This window comes from Paramisgurnus dabryanus, chromosome 7 (assembly GCF_030506205.2).
Source record: "Paramisgurnus dabryanus chromosome 7, PD_genome_1.1, whole genome shotgun sequence".
NCBI lineage: Eukaryota > Metazoa > Chordata > Actinopteri > Cypriniformes > Cobitidae > Paramisgurnus > Paramisgurnus dabryanus.
The window spans coordinates 24,807-40,495 of record NC_133343.1 but is presented as its reverse complement, the minus strand read 5'-3'; the positions used below and the strand labels follow the sequence as shown (position 1 = coordinate 40,495).

At 37.5% G+C, this 15,689-nt stretch overlaps 2 protein-coding genes across 2 annotated transcripts; one reads left to right on the top strand and one right to left on the bottom strand.

The window, feature by feature from the left end:
* Positions 1–3,117: 3,117 nt before the first annotated feature.
* Positions 3,118–5,338, top strand: sowahcb (sosondowah ankyrin repeat domain family Cb). Its single transcript, XM_065294047.2, has one exon. It carries the CDS (start codon positions 3,373–3,375, stop codon positions 4,453–4,455), a length of 1,083 nt encoding a protein of 360 aa, XP_065150119.1. The 5' UTR covers positions 3,118–3,372; the 3' UTR covers positions 4,456–5,338.
* A 2,070-nt stretch (positions 5,339–7,408) lies between these two features.
* On the bottom strand, positions 7,409–15,020 carry LOC135783283 (uncharacterized). The gene is made up of 2 exons (XM_065293973.2): positions 14,952–15,020; positions 7,409–11,644 (listed from the first exon to the last, which is right to left on the bottom strand). The coding sequence occupies exons 1-2, from the start codon at positions 14,995–14,997 to the stop codon at positions 10,440–10,442; spliced, it is 1,251 nt and encodes a 416-aa protein (XP_065150045.1). The 5' UTR covers positions 14,998–15,020; the 3' UTR covers positions 7,409–10,439.
* Between the last annotated feature and the right edge of the window lie 669 nt (positions 15,021–15,689).

Sequence of the window (15,689 nt, the reverse complement as noted above, 5' to 3'; positions counted from 1 at the left end):
TGTATGCGATTTAATCATGATCAACCTTTTAAGAGCCCTATTAGTAAACACATTTTTCTGTGGTGTAACAAACACATTTAATATATGACTTTAAAATGTACTGATTCCCCAACATTATTGAAGTAAATCATTCATCACCCCTTTAATGTCTTTCCTCAAAATTAAAAGGTTGTGATATTTTAAATAAAATAATGGTAAGTAAATAGTTTGTTATTATAAATATATAAATATGTATATACACTCACCGGCCCCTTTATTAGGTACACCTTACTAGTACCGGGTTGGACCCCCTTTTGCCTTCAAAACTGCCTTAATCCTTCGTGGCACAGATTCAACAAAGTACTGGAAACATTCCTTTTGGAATTTTGAGATTTTGGTCCATATTGACATGATAACATCACGCAGTTGCTGCAGATTTGTCGGCTGCACATCCAGGGCACGAAGCTCCCGTTCCACCACATCCCAAAGATGCTCCACTAGGTTGAGATCTGGTGACTGTGGGGGCCATTTGAGTACAGTGAACTCATTGTCATGTTCAAGAAACCAGTCTGAGACGATTTGCGCTTTATAACATGGCGCGTTATCCTGCTGGAAGTATCCATCAGAGGATGGGTACACTGTGGTCATAAAGTGATGGACATGGTCAGAAACAATATACGATGCTCAATTGGTACTAATGGGCCCAAAGTGTGCCAAGAGAATATTCCCCATACCATTACACCACCACCCCCACCAGCCTGAACCGCTGATACAAGGCAGGATGGATCCATGCTTTCATGTGGTTGATGCCAAATTCTGACTCTACCATCTTAATATCACAGCAGAAATTAAAACTCATCAGACCAGGCAACGTTTTTCCAATCTTCTATTGTCAAATTTTGGTGAGCCTGTGTGAATTGTAGCCTCAGTTTCCTGTTCTTAGCTGTCAGGAGTGGCACCCGGTGTGGTCTTCTGCTGCTGTAGCCCATCCACCTCAAGGTTCGGCTTGTTGTGCGTTCAGAGATGCTCTTCTGTATATCTTGGTTGTAATGAGTGGTTATTTGAGTTACTGTTGCCTTTCTATCAGCTCGAACCAGGCTGGCCATTCTTCTCTGACCTTTGGCATCAACAAGACATTTGCGCCCACAGAACTGCCGCTCACTGGATATTTTCTCTTTTTCTGACCATTTTCTGTAAACCCTTGAGATGTTTGTGTGTGAAAATCCTAGTAGATGAGTAGTTTCTGAAATACCAACAACCATGCCACTTTCAAAGTCACTTAAATCACCTTTCTTCCCCATTCTGACGCTCGGTTTGAACTGCAGCAGATTGTCTTGACCATGTCTACATGCCTAAATGCCTTGAGTTGCTGCCATGTGATTGGCTGATTAGAAATTTGCATAAACGAGCAGTTGGACTGGTGTACCTAATAAAGTGGCCGGTGAGTTTATATGTATATGTATGTATGTATGTACTCACCTAAAGGTTTATAAGGACACCTGTTCAATTTCTTATTATTGCAATTATCTAATCAACCAATCACATGTCAGTTGCTTCAATGCATTTAAGGGTGTGGTCCTGGTCAAGACAATCCCCTGAACTTCAAACTGAATGTCAGAATGGGAAATAAAGGTGATTTAAGCAATTTTGAGCGTGGCATGGTGGTTGGTGCCAGACGAGCCGGTCTGAGTATTTCACAATCTGCTCAGTTACTGAGATTTTCACGCACAACCATATCTAGGGTTTACAAAGAATGGTGTGAAAAGGGAAAAACATCCAGTATGGGGCAGTCCTGTGGACGAAAATGCCTTGTTGATGCTAGAGGTCAGAGGAGAATGGGCCGACTGATTCAAGCTGATAGAAGAGCAACTTTGAGAAGACCCTTTTTTTTTTCAAAAGACCCCACCTGGTACCACTCATCTCCACTACAAATAGGAAAAAGAGGCTACAATTTGCATGAGCTCACCAAAATTGGACAGTTGAAGACTGGAAAAATGTTGCCTGGTTTGATGAGTCTCGATTTCTTTTGAGACATTCAGATTGTAGAGTCAGAATTTGGTGTAAACAGAATGAGAACATGGATCCATCATGCCTTGTTACCACTGTGCAGGCTGGTGTTGGTGGTGTAATGTTGTGGGGGATGTTTTCCTGGCACACTTTAGGCCCCTTAATGCCAAATGGGCATCGTTTAAATGCCACGGCCTACCTGAGCATTGTTTCTGACCATGTCCATCCCTTTATGACCACCATGTACCCATCATCTGATGGCTACTTCCAGCAGGATAATGCACCATGTCACAAAGCTGGAATCATTTCAAATTGGTTTCTTGAACATGACAATGAGTTCACTGTACTAAAATGGCCCCCACAGTCACCAGATCTCAACCCAATAGAGCATCTTTGGGATGTGGTGGAACGGGAGCTTCTTGCCCTGGATGTGTATCCCACAAATCTCCATTGATAGGATAGCGAGATGCTATCCTATAAATAAGGGCCAACATTTCTAAAGAATGCTTTCAGCACCTTGTTGAATCAATGCCACATAAAATTAAGGCAGTTCTGAAGGCGAAAGGGGGTCCAACACAGTAGTATTAGTATGGTGTTTCTAATAATCCTTTAGGTGAGTGTATGTATGTATCTATGTATGTATGTATATCCTCCTAAGACCCAAACTTTGGTTTGTCTTTTTTCTGATTTCTACTAGCTATTTTGGGGTTATGAAGAACCAATAAATTTAATAACCTAACCCTAACACACACACACACACACACACACACACACACACACACACACACACACACACACACAACACACACACACATTCTGGTTTCCATGTTTTGTGGGGACATTCCATAGACGTAATGCATTTTATACTGTACAAACTGTATATTCTATTCCCCTTACCTGCCCCATTCTCTAACCCCAACCATCACAGAAACCTTTCTGCTACCTTAGATTTTCAAGATACATCATTCTGTTTGATTTATAAGCTTGTTTCCTCATGGGGACATCAAAATGTCCCCACAAGGTCACAAAAACACTGGTATTCCTATCTTTGTGGGGACAATTGGTCGCCACAACATGATAATTACCAGGTACACACACACACACACACACACACACACACACACACGCGCGCACACGCACACACACGCGCACACACACACACAAATTACAAAACAGAATGTATATATAATGAAACAAACATATAAAAAAGAAGAAAGCCTGTTGAGGAAAGTCACGGAAACTAGAAAGAAAATGACTTCAGACTGCAGTTGCGGAGGTAAATTACCTGTCTCAGGTTACACAACTTCAAAATCAAAACCGGATATTTCTGTCAGGTTTTCAGAGGGTGTGAACAGCATAACAAATTTTGTAATCGTTTGAACAAACATGGGCAATTCAAGCACAACAACTCATCGAAAATCAAAGCAGAGTTTGAAAAAAAGTCAGATACATGGATCAGATAAAGGTCCAAGACCCGATATTTACGTAACAGTGTCAGATGCATCAAGTTCGCAGAAAACAAGAAGTCGTGAAGTGAAGAGTCCCGGGGCATTTGGAGGATCAATTCGTAATCAGACAGATAAATATCCATCGGACTCCATAAGCAACCCTCCAAAGAACATCCGCGAGAACACAGTCGACGTTTTGATGACAAGCTCACCACAGATTCGTCGTAGCTTAGCGCAAAGAAGCTCTGTCAATCTTTCAGGCAGATGTAAAGACATCGACTCCCGTGCTGATGACGAGACCTCGGCCGTGACGCTGGAGCCGCTGGAACACGAGTGGATGATGTGCGCATCTGACGGACAGTGGGAGAGTCTCTACCGGCTGCTCGCAAGCGATCCCACACTCATAAACAGAAAAGACTTCGTTACTGGGTTCACCTGTCTGCACTGGGCTGCAAAGGTCGGGAAACATGAACTGATTGTAATGCTTGTAAACTTTGCCAAAGAACATCAAGTGGCCATTAACGTTAATGCGCGTTCCAGCGCAGGTTACACGCCTCTGCATTTGGCGGCGATGCACAATCGTATCGAGGTGGTGAAATTATTAATCGGAGCGTTTGACGCCGACGTAGAGGCTCGAGATTTCAATGGGAAAAAAGCGTGTCAGTACCTGAAAAGTGACCATGCGCAAAACATTCTCGACATTGTGGGTGCGTGTGGTGTTGACAGTGACGCAGAAAACGCGGACACGGAAGACGCGAGTCGCTGGAGACTGTCAAGAATTATTCAGGCCAATTTCAGACCACTTAAACCACCAAACCACAGCGAAGAGGACGCGCGTGAAAGTGGCGCCTTGACTAAGCAAAAACCTCTCCGCAGGAAATCTTCCTTTACTAAAATGAAAACGAGTCTTCACAGAATCCGGACGCGGACGCAGATAGTGCACAGCACTTCTATCGTTGATAGATTTGATAAAGAAGAGATTTCGAATCCATTAAGACCCAAATCAAATCTCTTTGGTTGACACTGAAGAACTGAAACAATGCGCTACATATCTGCAGTATTATCTATATTGTAAATAGAAGCGATTTGGATACACTGGTGGAAATGATCGAGATTATCTGATGGATTCTAGTTATGGACATTTTGAAAATATAGATGCACAACATTCATTCGACATTTCTGTATAATCTGGAAACCATTTAGAAATCCTTGGACAAGAATGGATATTTATAATAAAGTAATTACTAACATTTATTCTATAGTGTTCTGTAGAATTCACTATAATGCACTCATATACTGTACTGTAGTAAATACAGTAGTATAGGCCTACTTTAATGTTTTCCTATGATAGTGTTCAAAAATAATATAACAGAAATTACAAGGCCTACAACATGATATTTTAATGTGGAAAGTTTCAACAATTGCTAGATCACCTGTTAGAACTAATGTTAGGGAATTGCTTTTTTGGTAAAGAATTAGTATTCAACATTTTCATGTAAAGTGTTCTCTGAAGAGATGGGTTTTTAGCCATTAACAGCCCTAGAGGATTAATGAGATGCAGCTGATTGGCCAGAGTTAAAAAAAAAAATTGAAAGCACTTTAGAAATAAAATTCAACTGAATGAAATGAATTGTAAAGTCAATTGACCACCAGCTTTTTAAGAGAAAAGTGCAATAATCGAGTATCTTGACTCATTAAGTGTATGTTTATTTATGTCTGTATGTAATGTTTTCTAGGTTTTCCAAAAACTTTTGAGAAAGTTAAGCTAGATCGAACTGTTAAAATACTGGTGATCAGCTAACTGTGTGTCTTAAGAAGTGTAAATAATTTGAATATATTTAATGTACACTAACAATGATTTTTTGCTAATTTAAAACAACTAAAAGAATAAATCTTACACATTATTTTATGGCTATTGAATTTGTAAACAGGAACTGGTAAGAGTATTTGAAGAGTTTGGTTTTAAAAAGTTTTTTTTACGTTTATTATTATGTTATAATGTTTTTATTGTGTTTAATTGAGCTACTTAAGTGTACTTTTTTAGTTATGAAGGCTTAAATTAAATCAAACCAAATGCAGTTTTTTCGATTGCTAAACGACAGTGGAGCTACATGTACAAAACTCTAACTATAGTCTGCACTACCAACAAAGCAATACAACTCTTAACACATGGCTCAAAACAGCTCAGTGCAGCCAAACACTAAACACAACCCTCACTGAGATAACACACACACTGTCACTCAGTGACTTCATACAAAGTTATATTTTCTTCAAAGAAAAGAGTGACATTCTTTCACATGATTTATTTACATTTTTAGAATATAACAATTCTTTGTGGTAAATGAAAATTAGCAGTTTGCTTCAATAGTCTGTAGTGATTTTTGAGTGGAATTACAGTAATGAGAAAAAAGGTAGAAACTAAAAGTACATACTGTAATTTGAACAAATAATTGAGGGGCTAATCCTGCCTCTCTCTAGCATCAGGACACTACCTGCCACCCTTCTCCCTCCATGAACCCATCTTCCTTGTTCCATTTCCAAAATTAGTCTTTCTAAGCTCTACATATATATATACATATATACATATATATATATATATATATATATATATATATACAGGTAGCAGTGTGTTAGCATTTGAACAAAGTGCTGTAAATCCACAGTGTTGTGCAGGTTGTGGTTAAAGTCATGGGATAAGTGTGTAGAGTTTTGAAAACTGTGTTCAAGCAATATAAACGAACTAGAGTTTGGTCCACGCTTAAACTGCTGCTGTGCAGACTGTAGTTAGAGTTTTGCACATGTGACTCCAGTTGTGCCCACTGTCGTTTAGCTATTAAGAAAAAAAACTGTAATTGAAATGAACAATCAAACCACAAGATTTAAAAAAAAAAATGTAAAAAACTGAGTTAGCCAAGCATTTTTTTTTTCACTTTGTATATGCTAACAACAAGTGTCTATGCCCGTATTTATTATTTGAATTAACTAAACCTACTTAACGGAATGCTTGAGTGTTAAATCAATTAAACACCTGTATTATTGAGAACATAACCATACATACCAACTTTTACTTTTGTTAATAGACAACTGCTGTTTTCTTAAAGCTGACTTTTAATTTACTTACAACTAAGACATTTAGTAATTCTCCAAAATTGCTTGGATTTATAGGCAAGGCAAGGCAAGTTTATTTGTATAGCACATTTCATACACAGAGGTCATTCAAAGTGCTTTACATAGAGATGAGAAAACAAAAAATCAAAGATACATGAATTTAAAATATCAATTAAAATAAAATAAATGTGATTTTAATAAAAAAATTAAAGTGTGAAAAAGAATAAAACAGGAATAAAAGTATAAAACAGTTAAAAATAAGAATAAAATCAAGAGAAATAAAAATAATTAAAATAGTGCATATAAAATATAGTGCAATCAGTTCGGACTCAGCATAGTGCTCGTTCAGTAAATGCATAGCTAAACAGATGTGTTTTGAGTCTGGATTTGAATGTGGCTACTGTTGGAGCAAATCTGATCTCCTCTGGAAGCTGGTTCCAGCTGCGACTGGCATAATAGCTAAAAGCTGACTCTCCTTGCTTTGAGTAAACCCTTGGTATTTCTAGCTGATGTGATCCTAATGATCTGAGTGATCTGTTGGGTTTATATTCAATGAGCATATCAGCAATGTATTGAGGTCCTAGTCCATTGAGGGATTTATATACCATTAATAATACTTTAAAATCAATCCTAAATGTAACTGGTAGCCAGTGTAGAGACCTGAGGACTGGTGTGATATGTTCATATTTTTGGTTCTGCTCAGAATCCTGGCAGCAGCGTTCTGAATGAGCTGGAGCTGTCTAATGGTCTTTTTGGGGAGGCCAGTGAGGAGGCAATTACAATAATCCACCCTGCTGGTGATGAAAGCATGCACAAGTTTCTCTAAGTCCTGTCTGGACACAAAGCATCTAATTCTTGCAATATTTTTGAGATGATAATATGCTGATTTAGTTATTGCTTTGATATGACTACTGAAACTAAGGTCAGACTCCAGAATCACACCAAGATTCCTGACTTGATTTTTAGTTGTTTGACCCCTAGCGTCAAGGTATGCATTCACTTTGAGAACTTCATCTTTGTTTCCAAACGCAATGACTTCAGTTTTCTCTTTGTTTAACTGAAGAAAGTTTTGGCACATCCAACTGTTAACTTCATCAATGCATTTGCACAGGGAGTCAATGGGGCTGTAGTCGTTAGGGGATAGAGCTAAGTAGATCTGAGGGTGTCTGCATAACTGTGATAGGCAATTTGGTTCTCTCTCATTATTTGGCTCAGTGGGAGCATATACAGGTTGAACAGGAGTGGTGCTAGAATTGAGCCTTGCGGGACTCCGCATGTCATGGATGTCCACTCAGATTATACTCACATGTAAGATTAGCTTGGTAATATTAGATTGATCTGAAATCCATTAGCTACACAGGTACATATGCAGAAATATAGGCTCTAGGCCTAATATATAATTGCATATCTGTATAAATAGTTTGTGTTGTTGTAAAAATTCAATTATAAATGATAACAATAACATTTTATTAAAGTTCTATTCTCAAACATACTATCCACACCATATCTTTGACATAAATCTGGGCATCACCATCTTTGAGATCCTTTGTGTAAGACTTCCGGTGAGCCACTAAAGCTAATGGTAGTCGTATTGTGAGGGACACGAGTGTGCATTTTGACTGGCTTTTTAATGTTTATTACCTAATCCAGGAAGACCGGCATAATTTGTGCAGTTGGGGGTTGCCATAATAGCTGGTACAAACACAGTAAATCTATACAAAACATTTGTTTAAACCATACTACACGCCCAAGTGCTGAATGTGTATGTGGCGCATGTGCATCTATTAACTGTATCCACACATCCATCCAGTAAAACCATTTTTTATAGAAACTACTAAACACAACTAATATTATGCTGATAAAAATACGCTGATTTTGCTGATTTATTAATTCTGCTACTATCACAAAAATGTGATTACAGTACAATGTTAATAACACTTCTTAATGTGTTTGCACGTACTTTTGTTATGTTTTAAATGATTTTTTTAAATAAGCAAATAATTTCATAAGCTTATGTCTTATCTACTGCATAATAATATTTTCATAAAATGAAAACAATACTGAATACATATAATAGTTTAATATGATGATTATGGTTTTGAACCATCCCCTGAAAAGGATCTTTTTTAGAAGTCTGGGGCAGTTTGAGCAGCAGGTGGATTGAGATCCAAAAGAAGGCATTTTGGCAGCTGCGTTGTCCTGTTTTAGGAATGTCAACTGCCGGCACTAACAGACTGGTAGACCGCTATGACATTCCCCAGGTTGTTGAATATTCCAAATATCAATATAGCTTCAAGAATTTGTAGTTTTATTTTCAGTGCCCAATTCAACTTCAACTTTATTCATTTATATAGCACATTTTAGTGCTTCCCAGTATTAAAAAGGCATACAAATAGGAATTAACAACTAAACAAGATTAATATACAAAGAAACTAAAAACATCTAAGAAGATAAACATGAGATAAAATAATAAATAACATCAAGATATATGGTCTATTCACAACGAACATCAGAGTAAAAAGATAAGTTTTTAACTGAGACTTGAAACCTTCTTAGTTAGTTTTTTTGGAATTTCACTTTTGTTTAGATTGAGCACTGTGCTGAACTGCTGTTAGTTAAATCAAAAGATAATAGCGAAAAACCAAAAGCACAGAGTGCAAGTAGAAGCGTCCAAACAAGACATTTGTACAGCTTCTCTCCTGTGTGAGTTTTAAGTTGAGCTTAATAGCTGCATTTAGTTTTTGTTATTAAATGACATATTACATTTTTGTAGAATATTAAACTGTACTTGGCAAAATGATTTGCAGCATCCGGGTTACCGTGTGTTATGAGTTTTTAATGGTAGTTATCTGAAAAGAACGAACCTTGGAATATTGTGACTAGTGTTGGGTGATATGGCCCATTTTGAAATTGTCCTATGGTCAGCCTGTGAGATCACCGATACACAATAGTTTACTCATTTATTTATTTGTTCATTTTTTACTTATGACAAGTTACTTGATTGGTGGACAAAAAAGAAGCAAGGGCAACACGGTCATAACAGCAACCTTCTTAAAGGGACACTTCACCCATTTGCATTAAGCTTTGTATAGTTAGAACCCCAGTCATGTTTTTAAATGGTCATGCATAATTTTCTCAGTTGCCGCTGAGACAGGAGAAATACAGATTTCAGTGTTGCACTTCCTTCTTTCAATGATGTAAAAATCATCATTTTGCATCATTGAAAGAAGGAAGTCCAATATCTTTGTTGAGGGAGTGATACTACAAACACCCCTTTTCTCTGTCAAATAGGCACCAAATTCTAAATGTATGTTACATTTGGACTACAAATATGACACACTTTCAATAAAGATTAATGTTTCTATGGGTGAAATGCTCCTTTAAAACTGATGCCATTTGTCCATCTGCGTCATTAAGTCCAGATGCTCTAAAATGTCCTGCGTGCCAGGAGTAGGAAGAACAAACTCGCTGGTTTTAACCCTCTGTGCGCCTAGAAACCTCTCTAGTGCAAGGCAATGTCAGAGAACTTCCTAATAAACTGACTCCTTCCCCAAGGCTTGGGAGAAGCTTTGTAAGAGTTGACCAAGTAGTGCCACCACAACCTGTAAGGGGCTCACGGAGAATAGACAGTGTGGATTAACCATCTTAATATATGTCACTACATTGAACTCCTTAATAAACTGTCTCCACCTCAGGGCTTGGGAGAAGTTTTGTAGGAGTTCAGTGTGTGGTGTGACCATCCCCTGTATGGGGAGAGAAAATGTATATATATATTTATTTGATTATCATTAACATTATTTATTATTATTTTTCTTCCTATTTCTCTCAATTGAGAGGTATATATATATATATATATATATATATATATATATATATACATAAATACATATACATAACTCATCCACTTTGCATATTTAAATGGTGTTTTATGTGATCATTCAGGAGTCTTTTTTTTGTGAAGCCCTTTCCACACTGAGGACACGTGAAAGGTTTGCAACCATTGTGAATTGTCATGTGATCCTTAAGGTGTTCTTTCCGTCTGAAACTCTTTTCACACTGAAGACATTTGTAAGGCCTTTCTCCAAGGTGAGATTTTAGATGAGTTTTATAGCTGCATTTTTGTTTGAAAGCCTTTCCACACTGATCACAGTTGAACAATATTTCTCCAGAATGAGATTTCTGGTGAATTTTCAGATTTCCTGCTTCTGTGAAACCCTTTCCACATTGAAGGCAAGTGAGAGGCCATTGGCCGGTGTGCACTGGGAAGTGACGCTCAAGGTATCTTTTCTCTCTAAAACACTTTCCACACTGAGGACACGTGAAAGGTCTGTAACCAGTGTGAATTGTTATGTGATCCTTTAGGTGTCCTTTCCGTCTGAAACTCTTTTCACACTGAGGACATTTGTACGGCTTCTCTCCGGTGTGAATTTTTTTATGATTCTGAAGGCTTCCTTTTTGTTTGAAACCCTTTCCACAAAGATCACAGTTGAATGGTTTATCTTCAGAATGAGATTGCTGGTGAATTTTGAGACTTCCTGCTTTTGTGAAACCCTTTCCACATTGAAGGCAAGTGAGAGGCCATTGGCCGGTGTGCACTGGTAAGTGACGCTCAAGGTATGTTTTCTCTGTAAAACTCTTTCCACACTGAGAGCAGGTGTACGGCTTCTCTCCAGTGTGACTTCTCAAATGTCTATAAAGATTACCTGAATTTATAAATCTCTTTCCACACCGAGGGCAGATAAAAGACTTTTCTCCAGTGTGAATTTTTATGTGATTCCTAAGTCGTCCTCTATGTGCAAAACTCTTTTCACATTGAGGACATTTGTATGGATTCTCTCCGGTGTGAAAACTTGCATGAGACTCAAGGTCGTCTTCATGTATAAAACTTTTTCCACACTGCTGGCACTCTTTATTGTTATTGCTCACGTCATCACTGTGGTGTCCATGTTGACAGGAACTGACAGAATGTTTGGTTTGTCTCATCTCAGTTGATATTTGTAAGCAATCAAAAGATTTTTCTTCAGTGATGATATCATGAGGTTTCTGTAGTTTCTCCTCTACTTCATTTAGGTCCAGAGGTTCCTCTTTTACTTCCATCACATCTAAAATAAACATTCATTTGTCAAAAACGTATTTAATGAATTTAGAGAATTGTATCTTTTTTAAATCTACACCACTTTTACAGTTTTGCATTGTTGCAAAGTAGCTTTACAGAAAAAAAAACATTTGATTATATAAATACATACATACTAAATGCCAAATAATGTCAGAAAGCCACAGAGCTCCAATGTTTATTATAATGTGATTTGATGTTATGGGACACCTGCCTTTATATACACATGAACCTGAATGAATCCATAGGGTTTAATATAGAGTTGACCCACCCTTTGCAGCTATAACCGCTTCAACTCTTCTTAAGAAGACTTTCTACAAGGTTTAGGAGTGTGTGTTGGAACAGGAAGGGGCATGAACTTGTCCAAAATGTCTTGGTATGATAAAGCATTAATAGTTCCTTTCACTGGAACTAAGGGGCCAAGCCTAACCCCTGATTTGGAGGGGTGTCCCAAAACCTTTGGCAATAATAACCCTAACCCTAACTTTGATTATCCTATCAGATAAAATCATAAGCCATCATCGTCTAGCCGTTTTCGTCATTACCATATATGGGTCTCGACATTGTTGTAATGCCCTTGTTGCTAGTGCCTGCATCAAAAATGCTGCATTCATTTTTGCAATTACAAGCTGCAATGCTATTAAATGAATAACTTGAACTTGCCCAATCGTGACTACATGTGTGCGTAGGGTTGTAATGGTATGGCATATACACGGTATGATAACTGTTTCAGTAAATATCACTGTTTCTTGTCGTGTTTCTTCTGAAATGCGTTAGTAGGCTACTGTTTTATAAGAGAGTGGCTAATAAAGCCCTTTGCAGTAGTATAGGCTAAGATATCTGCGCTTTCATACTGAACTCAATGATTTTAAATATGCACGCGCGGCGCGCAAGTTGTGCAGACACAATGGTCCGCGAGACGGACATGGAAAGTGAAAGTATACCCCACTACCTTTCACTCTACGTACTCTGCGGGTCACATGCATCCTTTCCATATGGATCACGAGAGTTCATGACGATGTATCGTCGTATCGATATTTTGAACACAGCACAAACCATATCAAATATATATATATCAAGGTTTTTCCTCCGAAGACTTTTTTCACTCCTGGCTAAAAAAGTCGGGAGGTTTTTCTCCTAGGGGGGTTTTCAACCCTGGGGAGTCAGCCGACATTGGCTTAACTTAGCACCATCTAGTATACGAGACATTATTAATATTAGTGATAGACCGATATATCCGATATTTGCGAGTTTTATGTGTATCGGCATTGGCTGCTGTGTTCGCCGATTTTTTCCCGCCATTATTTACAGAAAGAGTAAACAACCAACCTTTCCATGACCACATCAAAACCTTGGCCTAACAGCTGAGCATAGCTGCACAAAGCGAGTTTTTATTTCTCATCTCTCTATATATTTGTAGTAGTAAAGTGCTAGAAATTAATATCCTTTGCTGATAGTTCCTCTTCATTGTGGAGAGTGCAGTTCATGGTTCCATAGCACCCTCACCTGTTTTCACTATTTGTTAAATTATATTATATATATATAATGACTATGAAACGCTCAGAACTGCAGCTGTTACACATACAATACTTCCAATGTGATGTGGAGATTGAACCGGTTTTATAGACCCCTTCTATAATATATATTTTAAGTTCAATAAATGTTACTTTTTTAAATTGAGACTAACATTTGGCATCATCGTGCCATTTTTATGATGTAAATTGTGTGAGCAAAAGCAGTATCTGCTTCAAATATCGGCTCAAGAAAATCGCCAGCCTGTATAGGTCATCGGCTAAGGCTGATGAAACAAAAATCGGTATCGGCACTAAAAAAAATCCATATCGGTTGATCCCTAATTAATATGCTCGCTTGTAAAGTTTATTCATAGCCGCTGTTTTTTGCTACTTATATTGTCTGTCGATTCCCCCCCCTTCTTTTATTGTAAAGCTGCTTTAAAACAATTACCAATTGTGAAAAGTGCTATATAAATACAATTGAATTGATTTTCTATATGCAGTGAGCGTTATGTGTGCCGCACATTTTTTGAAGGAGGCAAGGCTGTAGGCGGAGATTAGTATCTTGTGTTACGTGGATAAAATCAGGCAGGAGATTCAATCCATATGACGACTCGTTTCAGCGATTCAGAGTCGACTCCCTACTTTAGAAGCCAATAACTTTATTAATCGTGCACTTTTTGGTTCAACTACTTTGCACATTGTTTACATTGACGGACAGCTACATGACACACTGCAATACAGGTCATTTTTGATTTTGGACCTGTGTGGCTCTTTAACTAAGAACGTTTCAGGAAACACATATTAACGATAAGGTACAACTTAAGAACGACATAGAAGGTTTTGGGAAAAGACCATTATGTTTTTCTGAGTTTTTTCCCAGTAATTCAAGATTAATTTGTTCTGACACAGTTTAACTCTGAGTAGTTGACATATTTTATTACCACCATCTGAACTATAGAAAATAAACTTTGATAATGTGCGTGTGTGTGGTTAGACTGCACGATTACTACAAAATAATAATTGTATATTGTTAACCTTGATATTGTAATTGCAATTATTATTGACCATAAAAAGATTTTATATTAAAATTCTGAAATGATTTATAACACTATGTGAAGCAGCTGCATGGTAAATTCTAAACATCAAAAACGAAATAATATAATGTAAATCACAAATAATTATGGTAGATATTAAATAATCCTAAATTAAGGACAGGTCAATTCATCAATTATAAAATCTCTGAATCACCACTGTATTTGGTGCCCATGTGTACAGCCAAAACGCACAGAAATGAGCACAAATGAACAGCTTTAATTGAGACTTTTGACGATAATGTAACTGTTTCATCCGTAATTTTAATTATTCGTTTTTCTGATTTAGTGTGCAGCCCTAACTGTGTGTGTGTGTGTGTGTGTGTGTGTGTGTGTGTGTGTGCGTGTCTGTAAAAATATTATTATTTTATTTAAACGGAGGAATCCACTCTCCCTCCCTCCACTTCCCCTTTCTATTCTTCACTAGCAACAGACTAAAGTTCAGATGACTGTAAACACCACGTAAACTTCACGAGACTTTTGAAAAACGTGAACTGTATTAAATCTGCACGTGTCTACACTGACTATTTATTTCAGGTGAATTTATTACAGTTTGCGATGTTCTTGTTGTCCAGTTCAACACACAACATAATAAATGATTTACAAACTATGACTATTTTTGAACATGAAAGTGCATTAAAAAACGGGCACCTCTTTAAATGATGATAAAAAGTTAAAGTATAGTTACCTATGCGTGCATTTATTTTCCTGTTCTCTGTTGTCCGTCCATCCATGCTGCTATTTAAGCTAAAGTGAATCTTCTTCTATGCATTTACTGCTGGAGCAACGCAGCGTCACAGCGACACCTGGTGCCAATGTTGTGCCTTCTTCTTCTTTAATGCGCATTACCGCCATCTACTGGACTGAGGTTTGATCACATTGTGATGGAAAAATAATGACAATAAAAAAGATAAGATAATAAAAAATAAAAAAGAGAAGAAAAATAAATTCTACTTGCTAATTGGGTTTCTTTAAGGAAAGCTATAACCGCCCTAACTGAGGAATGTATGCTAGTTATCCTCAATAAGTTTTCCATGGTTAGGTCTTTATTTACTGCTTTCTTCATGTTCCCTTTCTCTGGTGTATTGTGTGCATTCTAGAAGTATGTGCTTTACATTTTCTATTACTTCACAGTTTGTGCATACTCCATTGTGATGTGTTCCTATAATATGTAATTCACTATTTAAACTTGTATGTCCCATCCTCAGTCTTGTAAACCATGTTTTCTCCTGTCTTTCCAATCCACTGATTTTACTAGTTGTAACCTCTTTGTGTATGTCCTCAAATGTCTGCCTTTTCCCTTCTTATCCCATCTCTCCTGCAGTGTTGTGCCTAATTTCCTTCCAGAATCTGACCCCCCTCACGTCCTCACGCTCAACGCAGCTTGATTCTGGTGCAGTGGGTTAGTCTGTATACAAAGATGTTT

Bases quoted from the DNA above. Each gene is read 5' to 3' on its own strand.
- sowahcb (XM_065294047.2), top strand. From the start codon at position 3,373: ATGGGCAATTCAAGCACAACAACTCATCGAAAATCAAAGCAGAGTTTG.
- LOC135783283 (XM_065293973.2), bottom strand. From the start codon at position 14,997: ATGGATGGACGGACAACAGAGAACAGGAAAATAAATGCACGCATAG. The intron at 11,645-14,951 runs GTAACTATACTT...TGTTTATTTTAG, and splicing joins GAAAATAAATGCACGCATAG to ATGTGATGGAAGTAAAAGAG.